Source organism: Chlamydotis macqueenii, chromosome 5, assembly GCF_036417535.1.
Source record: "Chlamydotis macqueenii isolate bChlMac1 chromosome 5, bChlMac1.mat, whole genome shotgun sequence".
Classification (NCBI taxonomy): domain Eukaryota; kingdom Metazoa; phylum Chordata; class Aves; order Otidiformes; family Otididae; genus Chlamydotis; species Chlamydotis macqueenii.
This window is the reverse complement of record NC_141560.1, coordinates 57,040,143-57,051,790: the sequence shown is the minus strand read 5'-3', so window position 1 is coordinate 57,051,790 and position 11,648 is coordinate 57,040,143. Positions and strand designations below refer to the sequence as shown.

Here is an 11,648-nt window from a genome sequence, read left to right as displayed (position 1 = left end):
ACCTGCAATGTTTCTGGTAAACACTTATAACCCGAAAGGTCTTCTCAAGCTGAGTTTGAGACAATGACAAGACAACACAGGGAAATGGACTGCATCCTATTTGTTCCACAACTATTTTGTAGTTTTGTAGGCATTTTAAAGTCCTCTCATTTCAGTAGTTTCTAAAAGCACCACATTTACACACAGTAAGTAAATCCTCACATTGACAAATGGTCAAATACATGATGGCACCTTGATGACAGACTATTTGAACAGTTGTTTGTTCAGATTAAAAAAAAAAAAAAAACAAACCCACAGCAGATTCCAAGAAAGTGATTTATTTCCACTTGTCCTTACAAGTTAAAGACAGTATGTTTTTCATTAAAAAACAATATTGTGTACTATTTAGAAAATGATTACACTTTTCTTGTCAAAGAAAATACACCCAATTATGACCTCCTGTCTACCTTTTAAAGATAGGTGGGTTGGTTTCTTTCTTTTTTAAGAGTAATCCTCAGAATGTATCGGAAGAAAAAGCATAGGTGAGGATAAAGTTACCAGCAAACGGATAATGTTCCTGTATAATTAGACATACGTTTTCACAGAGGAACTCATCCACCAACTAGTGTTCCATTGGCTCCTCTGCCTTTTCTGCAGGTTCATCAGCAGGCGGAGCAGGCTTAAAAATAGGAAAAATAAATATTTTAGGAAGGCAGAAGACAACACTTGGTAAATCAGCTTTGTCCTGGTTTGAGCACCATGAGTGGTAAACGCAGCTCATGTCAGCAAATAGCTTACAAAGCAGAGTTACCCAAACCAAGCATGGAACAGCACAGAGTTGGCAATTAGGAGACTAGGAACACATCTTGCAACAGGCATGAGAAACGTATGTAGCCACTTCTGTTGCAAAATCTGAAAATCAGTACTTGCTCTAAAATTGGGAAAATAGATGACACTGGAACAGCTTGGTAATACCATTCTATGATTCTATAAATTCATTTAATCAGCATCTTAGTCTCCAGTTAAGACTACATTGTGTTAATATAGTGACATCAAATTTCAAAAATCACATTCCTAAAAATCTACTAGAGTAATAGAGAGTTAATTGCCCTAAATACAAATCTGATAGGTCATATATCACAAAATGCTGTCTTTCAACAAAGCCCATTCATTTATAGCTAAACCACACACCTTTCTCTGCGGTCTCTCCTCAAGACCTTCTAGGAATGGTGCTACGTCATCATCGTCATAGATAGTGAACTCCATGTCTTTGCCAACAATTCCAATGGAAACATTCTGTTAAGCAAGTTTTGAAAAAAGTGAGAAGCATTTTTTCTGCAAATAGCTGTGTGGCTTTATGCTTGTGAAAGAGATTAAAGAGTTTCCTCCTGAGATAGAGAGACTCATTGTGCTGTTTTGTCTGCTTAAGGAAAAAAGGAAATGTTGACGCTCCCTCTTTGGTAGATTGTACTAGGAAAGGAAAGGGAAGGAGATTTACTCCCCTACAAAAGCTACCATATTTCAAAATCTTGCAAGTATAACCACTATTCAAGGGTTTCAATTCCTTTCAATTTTTTGTTTTATTTTGAATAACAAATAACTGTTTTTCAAAACCACTTATTTTAATCTTATTTTGCATTTTCATTATTTTAAGAGTTCTAAAAAACAAGGTGCACTAAGAATAAAAAAAAAATTAAACACGGAAAACGGCAGACCAGCCACAGGCAAAACACCAACTAATGGATATCCTTAGAATTTTCTTGTTCAACAGTTCCTCAATTCATTGTCAGAAGTTTCTTCAATTTTTTGATGGTGGATACTCAATCAACTGTTTGTGCCTTACATTCCCTCACCTCCCACGTGAATTACTGACTGTGCTTAGAATGCACTGACTGTGACTCTAGTTGCATGTAATGTATCTTAAACACTGATTGAAGTCTAAAACAGAATGAAGCAACCAGGAAAATAATGTCTTATTTAGAGAAAGTATGTTTTTTGTTAAAAAAACTAAGTCTGAGAGATATGAAGTGAAGATGATACTATCTACAAGTATTCAGCTTCCAAATTTCAGTACCAGCCATACATTAATTTTGTCACAGTAATTTCTAGTTACAGTGGTAGTTAAATTTCTTGTTAAGAAAATCTAGTATTTACCTTGGTGGTCAGATCTTGTTCAGCAGGAAGAGTCTCTCTCAGGGCACGCAGTCCATGTTTAACTAGCTCATTTAGATTACCTTAAAATGAAATCAGAAAGACATTTACAAACTATATTCTAGACGCTCATTTCCCCTTCTTCCCATTCCTAGTTGACAACTAAAAAGTCAGTTTGGCTGACTTGACTTCCAGAGCTCCTCTCCTTTCCGGTACTGAAGACAGAGTTGGTTATAAAAGTGTACCTCGAGAAATTAGCCCTTCCCTATATTTCAAGTCAAATGCATCTGGTTTTGGCACCTGTCTTGTCTCCAGTGCAGTGATAATCAAGGGGTTTTTTTTTTCCAAGCAGCTATCCAATAGTCTCCTCATCATCATTTCATACAAAAATAAATTCACCATTTTAAATGCACCACCCTAAACACTTGCCCTGACATACTATCCCTGCTCTGATATGGAAAGAATTGTACTTTCCCTGGGTTAAACAGGGCAGAGGCCCTTTACTTTTTTCTCTGCTTTAAGCATCCAGATGTTAAGACACGAAAATCTGTAACATTTGCTCTAGAACTTTATCTTCATGCAGATTTACACTTATGCCAAACTTGCCTCCCAAGGTTTATCTTTCTATCGTACTAAATGCAAAAGAACGGAGCAATAGCAGAAAATAAACTGCATAATTGATTAATACCATTAGATAGACACGGTTTCATTACTCACAGTCGGCAAATTCAGTCATGTGCCTCTCCAAGTAAGTTCGTGCTGACTGTGAACGAGCACCAATGGACATTGCTTTGCAGTCAAAATAGTTTGCAGAAGGACAAGTCTGGAAGATGTGAGGACCCATATCCTACAAAGAGAGAAAAAAAAAGCCCACAGAATGTAAAACAAATCTATAAATTCATACCAAGTCTGCTGCTGGGACACATGATACTTTCCACATCAGTTTCGCTTCATGATGCTTTGCATAACTTATTTATATGCATACAAATATATTTTATATTGCTTATCATATACCTGTTTTTATATAAATCCTTCAAAGCTACTGTAAAGGAAAAAAAATCCACAAAAAATGTATTTCTTTACACTTTGTGCATTAAGATGCAGTTTTTATGTGGGCAGGACAGCTGGCACCAAAAACGTTTCTCTCTCTTTTCCATAAACCATACTGTGCTTACGTATGCTTCCTACTTCACGGTTTGCAGTAGCTATTTTACACACATTCTGTCATATCTGCACAAAAATAAAAACTTGCTGTAGGCTTAACCATGTCATGCAAGATTTCAGGCAAGGCGACAGTTTCCTTCAACCTTCCTCATGTCAGAAATCTTGAGGGCAGAGATTCTGTTCGTGCTGCATTAAGCAAAACAGGCCAGTGATGGTTTCCACATTCATTTTTTATTAAAAGTATTCAAAATAATAGTTTGTAAAGCTCCATAATCAATAGTAGAATAATTACTGTCATTGTGGCATCAACATTTTGATCCCTTAAAACACAAACACATTTTATTTTTACAGTACCTGATTTTGCACCTTAAAATAATTAGTTTTTCATTCTCACAAATGTACACCTCATAAGTGTCCACAGGATTAGCTATCAATCAGCATTTTTTTAAGTTATGTTTTAGGGTAAGATACAGAAAATTATTACCTTATTCAGAGAATTTTTATGAGTCTGCCTCTTCCATCTTCCCCTCTCAACATCTATTTGTTGTATAAAATCGCATTAAGCACATTTTCTTTTTGAGCAACAGTAACTAGCACAGCTTACTTACATCATAACCTGCAATGAGCAGTCCTACACCATACGGTCTTCTGCCATAACGCTGCGTTGGTATCTGAGTTTCTTAAGTAAGCTAAGGAAACAATCTCAAAATAACATGTTAATTACCCAAAACATTTTCCTAAGCCAAGCGGAGACATACAAAAACCGTTACACAGTCTTTGCATATATTTTTTCCAGGAGTGAAGACTATGTTCAAAAGAAATGGATCTCATGACTTCTTTGGAATTCCAACTTCTTTTTCACCAAAATAATATTTAGCAATTAGCTTTCCCAAAATAACAGAGCAGTGCATTCAGCCAAGTAATACAAACAGTTCACCTAAAACTGCACAGCGGCATTTAATTTCTTATTGCTTTGAACTTTTTCTAAGCACCTAATAACAGAACACAAGGGCTCCGCTGCGCTCCATGCGGAGACATAAGTTGCCACAGAAAAAAATAATCTGAGCAAGCAGCTACAATCCAGTAAGTGATCATATTTTCCAGCAGTGTATTCATCTTTTCTCCTCCACTTCCAAAGGCATGGGGCTGTGTAACAGATAAACAGTGCTATGTTAAATATTGCACAGCACTTTATTACTTCTCTACCAGTTCAGTGTATATTATGGAATATTCTCTGAAAGAATATACAAGCAATGTGAATAAAGAAAAATTAACTTTGAATTAACTTTTTCAATTTAACATGACTTTTAAGCTGTGATATATGAAAATAATTTTATGAACAAGCATTAAGAAGTAAAAATCTATAAAACTTTTAAAAGTGTTTAAAAAAAAAAAAAGGATACTGCTTCCAATTAGTGACACTAGGCGAGAAACTGGAAGAGGTCTATCAAACACAAATCTAGAATCCAGACACTCCTGACGCATGAAATTGCTAGGAGGAAAAATGAAAGAAGAAAAAAAAAAAAAAAAAAAAAAAATCAATGCATAGATGAAAGTCACAATGATTTTTTCTCTCAATATTTGTCTGTTAAGGTAAGTATATTTTTGTTTCAGCTCTGCTTGTTGAGAAAAAGGATCAAAGGCATTATATAATTTCATTCATCATGACCTACAATTGTTATTTAGAAAGCTGACCACAGGTTTGAAAGAGTATTACAGTAGTTCAGCCACACAAATGCAAAGAAGGTAGAAGTTCATGCAGGCAACAGATGGATCATCTGGAATAGAGCCACAGTTAAATGGTAACATTTCTTTGTAACATTACAGGAATTAAAATTTATTTTAGTAATTCTTCCTATGCCTTCTTTGTCCTTTACTGTCAAACTGAGGAACACTCCTCCTTCCATGTGTATTTACCTCACCTGATGAGTCTACGTGTCCAGCAGGTAAAAAGCAAGCCCTCTGAAGCAAACACATACAGTAGTATATGCTTTTAATAATTTTCTTAAACGGGTGCACACAGCAGTTACTAGAGGGAAATAAGTGATGCACTTTCTCAGACTGCTTGGAAACTCCATCACACTGAAGAAACCAGACAGGGCTGTCTTACTAGTAACAAAACCAAAGAGTAAAATTTTGGGCCAAACAAATGAGACTTCTGCCAACTAGTTAAAAATCTGCCAGAATTTCATGCTGAGGTCTTTGGCATAGTACAACAGAGCAGTAATTCAAGACTAATCCTTAGCTGACCATAAAATTTCATTTGCAATAGTCTACAAAAGAACTTTCACTCATTGTTGCAGAACCATGTACGTCAACAACTAAGATACTCACCACAAGAGTCTTGCATCAGCAGTGAGTCCAGCAATTGAGATACCAATATGGTTGTCAACATACAGGATTTTTTTCTGATGAGCTGCCAGCTCAGACTGTGCTCTCTGTGCAAAAAAAGGAGAAAGCTATGTGGCAGACTGAACAGTTTGCCAAGCACTATGGAGAAATCTGCTAACATTTATAGCAAGAATTAAGTATGATCATAAAACATTAAAAAACAAACAAAAAAAACCAACCAAACAAAATTTATAAACTTGCAGAAGACAAGAAAAACCTAATTCCACTCCAGGAGGAAACTGTCAGAACAACAAAAAAAGAAACAGACACTCACTCAAGCTTTGGGTAAATAAATGCTTATACTATTAAATAACTAATTAAAAAAAAAAAAAAAAAAAGGAACACATCTTTTAAAGGGAAGAAAATCTTTCACTCATTTTCCTCACCGTTTTGTGAAAATCTGCTTTGAACAGGTACTAAAAATATTTATAGTTCTATACTGGTACTTAAGCAAAAAGAAACTGGGATTGCATTTATACTACACACAAAAGTTCAGACTGTGCTAAAGTAAACCAAACCTCTTCTACTAATATTACTGTCCTGAGAACACAGTTTTTAAGTTACCTTTAGAGCAACCAGAACAGCATGTGTTTTCGACTTCAGCCCCACAGTAGCTGAGCCTTGTTTCACAGCTTCCATGGCATATTCTATTTGATGAATTCGGCCCTACAGAATAAAATCAAAGGTAATCATTCTAAAGTTGATCCTCTATCAATTTTCAGTGGTTTTTGATTTTCAGACCTTCGATTCCCCCCTTCCAACAAGTATGCCTACTGCATAACAGTTCAAACCTACAACCAATAGACATTCTCAGCTATCTTCTGCAAACACCTCACCATTAACCCACAAAAATCTGGCCATCTTCAAGCCGCTCGCTACTGCATACAAAGAAATAGGGAAACAAAAGAGAAAGGGTGAATAATCTTGGCATTATTAGAATCACAAGACTTTTGTCACTGTTCTCAGAGGAATCAGTATTTGACCCAACGTGTTTCAACAACGGAACTTCCATCTGAAGTTGGACACTTTTAATCAAGTTTCCTGAAGAAATGAGTCTTATGCAAGTCTTATGCATCCATTCCCTAATAACTTCTAAATAAGTTATTAGTCAACTGCATTGAAGCCTGAAAGAGGAGTAAAGGTCTCAAAGACAATTAAATCCCCACAAATTCTCAGAATGGATACTTTGAATTATTAAACACCTTTATCTTGATCTCCTTAGGATTCCCAACTAAAATAGGGACAATAAATTATTACCTTCTCACCTCACTATGGAAGCATAAAGATAAATAAATGTTTTGGTGCTAATACTGTAAAGACAGCAAGGAGCTTTGCAGGAAAATAAGACATCCTTTTAATGCAACTGCTGAGGGCAAAGTCACTAATTTTCTGGTCTCTAGTTGGCCAGCCTATGTCAAATAGTAAGCATGTTCACTGCTACTGTGCAAGTCCTGGAATTACTAAGCGCAGCACACAGTTGCAGCCTACCAGTTGTGATGCAGTGGTATGTAGTAACTGTTCTAGTGAAGTGTACTGGGGATAATCTACAGGAAATCACCTTCTTTTAGGCTGCTGGGGGCTTTTTTGGTAAAAGATTTTTGATTCAATTTATCCAGATAAAGAAAAAGTTCACTAGATGCTTAAAATATGCTAATGTTCTATTTCATCCACTAAATTATAAATGGAATTTCAATAATGTAGGATACTTCCTGCTCGAGAGCAGTATGGCATCACTGTGACCTGTCCAACATGTGTTTATGTCATTCATGAATGACTCGAAAGGCTGTAAAAGTGTGAAACCCCTTCTAGCCTTTCATCTCCTACCTCCTTTTCTTGAAAACAATATTTGAAAATACCTCCCAATAAAGTATGATTATTCTTTGCCCCTGTATTAACAATGTCAATAATTACTACTGTATCATATCACTGCCTCATCAACAGGAATGTATGAAGCAGCAATTGCAGCAGAGTAGCCATTTTAATTGTCTTTTTAATAAAAAAGATCAACACTATTCACATTTTTAAGGCAATTTATGAAAAGAAACAGAAATTAGTGCTGTTAATGACTTAATGATATCTACTAAAAGTCTCAAGAGAATGTTAAACCTTTAACAATAATTTTTGACATATTAAAAAAAATTAAAATTAAAGCTCCTGATACAGAATCTGCCAGAAAAAACCACAGTTATTAAGAAGGATGAAAGCAGTTCAAAGCCGTCTACAGCTATCATGGTACTGACTAAAGAACGTGCAAATATTTAAGGTTGCCTTCATACAGGATGGAAACTACATGCTTTGCAACAATGTATGCTGAAAATGTATCTTTCAAACAATACTACTGCATGATGATTTTCAGTAGTAATATAAATTCACAAACTAATGATACATTAACTTTACACTAATACAGTTTCCTGTTTGCATTTAAAATAAATCTTTAGTTTTGCTAGATCTAGAAATGAGTCAATTTTCAAGACTCAAATTTTCCCTAAGTATCCAATCTTAAACGTACATACCAAAAGAGGCAACATTAAACACCTGAACTGATACTTGCTTTTAAAATTCTAGCATATTTATTTTGAAGTCAACACAACCTGTGTAAGTTTTAGAAGAACACACAATGTGAAACTCATTCAGAGTAACAAAATTTCAAAGTCAAGTGCAAATTTCAACTTAATCTTAAGTATAGAGATAGTATGAAGCCTCCCTAACATTCCACAACATGGGAAACTAGGGACACACAGATGCACAGACTTCATCATTGAAGTACAATGTAAACTGCATTACAAAATCACGTGGCATTTAATCACTTGCATGTTTTAGCTCTCAATGTTGTAGTTATAAGCTTTATACACGGAATTTATTCAAGAGGCACATTTGTGACCATTTCAATTTAGAAAATCAAGATTTGTGAATTCATACTACAAAAGTCAATCTCTCAGATTCCATGCTTCAGATTACCATACAGGTAGTCATTCAAAAAGAGGCCTATAAGGGAGTAAAAACTGTGTTGCACATAAACAGTGCTGTTATGCCACACTTGAAGAAGTCAGTGTATTCTCACTTGAGCACTAAATATCAAGTTTTAATAATTTTTGTTCTGAAAAATTTGAATACTGTAAAGCTCTTGATAAAAAAAAAAAATCTAATTATATGAATTTTTTTCCCAATTGCAGACTAAATAGTTCCTTTCTAACATTAGCTAGTGAATAAAAGAGAATGACTTAGCAGTAGCTTAACATGGGGAGAATTGAGCTCAGTTTCATGCTTTTTGATACCTTACTCACCAATTTTTTATAACAGATCTATTATAACATCTATTTTGTACCTCACAGGTACCTTCAGAAAATAACCACCTGAAGGACTGTGAGGTAACAGGGCCCACATAAGCACCGTTTAGGCTCACACACCAGAAGCTTAGTGATGTGCTAATGGCTTTCCAGAAACCTACAGCCTACAAAATAAGAAGAGAGCAGACTGCAGTAAGTTTTAGGCATCTGAATACATTGTAATACCACTGCTGCAAAAGCGAAGCAAATACAGGAAACCAGTAAAAAGCCAGTTAGCAAGCTTAGGAAGACTTTACCTGAGGGCTCCAAACTGTGACATCATTGTCATACTGGTTGCGAAACTAGAATGAAGAAAATACAATTCATTACTAGCATAGCTCATAAGCAGGCAGAAAGAGCATTCCCGAGTGAAGCTCTGGTCGTTTTCCTTACAGGGCTTTTTACGCCAAGTATTTGTTCCCAGGCCTGACACGGGGGACAATTCTTCGGTCTAACTCCTTTCCAGGCCGGAGTAAGGGCGCACACACAACGGGCAGCACACAAGCGGGAAGTTCCAGCGCGGCGAGCGCACCGCCTCGGCCTCCGACCCGGCAGGGCGAGCAGAGGCGCCCGACCCCGCTGCTCGTGCAGGGCAGGGGCCGCTATCAGTCTCCCACCCCGTCGGGGCCGAAGATGCCGCTCCGCCCGCTCAGCGCGCTCCGGGGGCAGCCGAGCAGTCCTGACTGCCCCAGCGCCGGACCGAGCCAGCGCCGCCGCCCGCCCCGGCCAGCCCCGGGCCCCAGCAGCGAGCCCCGGGCCCCAGCAGCGAGGCCCAGGCCCGGGGCGAGCCCGGCCCCGCGTGGCCCGGGAACTGCTTACTCACGGCACCGCTCCCTGCTTCTCGCCCTCCCTCTTCCCCCCGCGCTCGCACCGCGGCCTGGGCAGGGGGTGCGGGGGTGTCCTGCCCCGCCCCGCCCCGCACCGGCCTGTCCCGGCCGCCCCTCACCATCCTCCTTTCCCCGACAGCGGCGCGAGCCCCAGAGCAGCGAAGGGGGAACCGCTCCGGTAGCGATCGCTCTGGACTGGAAGTGGCCAAGCAGAGCCAGTCACACCTAGAGTCATCGATTGAGCGCTCGGCGGCTCGTCCCACTCCAGGAGCGAGAGACGCAGGGCGGGGATCCGGCCGCGCTGCGCATGCGCGGCCCGTCAGGGGCGATTGGGGGTCGGTGACGTACCGGAGGGCGGGGGTGAGGGGCCGCCCGCCGGCTGAGCCGGGACTGGCAACAGGCGCGGGGGAGCCAGCGGGCCGCGTTTCCTCCGACACCCGTCGCTTTACAGGCCGCTGTTTGCTTCCCGGTGTTACGCGTACGGAACGGCTTCTTTTCAGCTCTCTTTGCCTGTATTTTCCTTAGTTCGGCGTTTCTCTTACTCAAAACGATGCAGCGTGTCTCTTAACATCAAGATTCCTGCGTGCAATACAAAAATTCCATTACTTGAGGAAAACGTGCATTGTGGAATTTGAAATACCTTTCTTTTTCTTAGGAAAACTTGACCGTAGCCATTTTATTGGTGTTGAAAAAGCCGTAGCAATTTTGAAAGCGCTGAAGATAAAGTCACTGATGTCATATAGGAACCATCTGCTATTAATTGCCTTTTCTGTGTACTTGGAGAAAACTCCCTCTTTGTTCTTCATCTTCACAGGATATGAAGAGAGCATGGAAATAAACACAATTGTTACAGCTGTTGTTAGGAATATGTTTTAGGCTATATGAAAACCTTATCTACAGAGAGGAGTACGTATGGATAAATTCAATCACAGGTACTCTTTAAAAATGAATTAAAACCAACCCAAGACCGCAAACTTCACAACAGCTACCTCTAAAACAGCTGTGAGAATTTGTTCACTGAGTCGTGAGTTTGTGTGCAGATGCACGTAGGCACAGGGAAAGGTACTGTATAGCCATCCGTAGTAGGTTTGTACTGGTTTTCCCCCTCACTTATTTTTTCCACTCTGAGGCAAAATCAATTGCTGTTGAGAAAAGGGTGTCTCTCTAGAGTCTACATGTGTCACACCATTCTTGTGTAGACAGTGAGGATATGAATGGCACCACTTGCTTCAGAAGGCTACAGAGTCCAATCCTACCTGTTCTAGAACCACTAGAAGACTGTGAAGCTGTTCTTTCAGTTGTTGCTCTTTTATTACAAGCATGCTGTTTATGAAGTCGCGTGCTTCCCAAAACTGCAGTTGTGTTTTCACAGAGTTCAGGCTAACAAAGGTTATAAGCTTAAGCAATTCAGGATAAAAAAATGCAGGCAGTTTGGTAGAAGTAAAACAACAGGTGTAGCAGACTGGAAATCCTCTTACATTTCTGTTTTGGAAAAAAAGGGTACAGGAAGTCTCTGAAATTACAGAAAGCTAAATGAGAAGCACTACTATGAATTACATTAGAAAAATATTACTTTCTTAATTACAGCTAAGATGATTAAATTTCTAAATGGGTCTTTTTGCTCACAGATAAACTACAAGTGCTTAACAAAAATTAATTGCTTACTGTAGCTCTTATTTTGGACAATGTAAAATACTTTTATATAGTTGTAACGGAAAAATTGAGTTGAAAATTACTATGAGAAGCTCTCTATAGGATTGCATGACTCAAGCATTAAGACAAAAGAGATTCAGTTAATAATGTATTAATA

General features: G+C 38.6%; 1 protein-coding gene across 2 annotated transcripts; it reads right to left on the bottom strand.

The window, feature by feature from the left end:
* Positions 1-301: 301 nt before the first annotated feature.
* On the bottom strand, positions 302-10,107 carry PSMA1 (proteasome 20S subunit alpha 1). Of its 2 annotated transcripts, none has more exons than XM_086749706.1 (10): positions 9,958-10,107; positions 9,269-9,313; positions 6,250-6,351; positions 5,629-5,732; positions 4,698-4,786; positions 3,903-3,973; positions 2,848-2,977; positions 2,134-2,213; positions 1,171-1,275; positions 302-658 (listed from the first exon to the last, which is right to left on the bottom strand). In XM_086749706.1, the coding sequence occupies exons 1-10, from the start codon at positions 9,958-9,960 to the stop codon at positions 602-604; spliced, it is 786 nt and encodes a 261-aa protein (XP_086605832.1). In that variant the 5' UTR covers positions 9,961-10,107; the 3' UTR covers positions 302-601. The 2 variants fall into 2 exon arrangements, with proteins under 2 accessions (XP_086605832.1, XP_086605833.1); XM_086749707.1 differs by lacking the exon at positions 9,958-10,107 and adding an exon at positions 9,405-9,704.
* Positions 10,108-11,648: the final 1,541 nt, after the last annotated feature.

Bases quoted from the DNA above. Each gene is read 5' to 3' on its own strand.
- PSMA1 (XM_086749706.1), bottom strand. The intron at 4,787-5,628 runs GTGAGTATCTTA...TTTTCCTCCTAG, and splicing joins GCTGATGCAAGACTCTTGTG to CAATTTCATGCGTCAGGAGT. The intron at 2,214-2,847 runs GTGAGTAATGAA...TTTCATTTTAAG, and splicing joins CATGACTGAATTTGCCGACT to GTAATCTAAATGAGCTAGTT.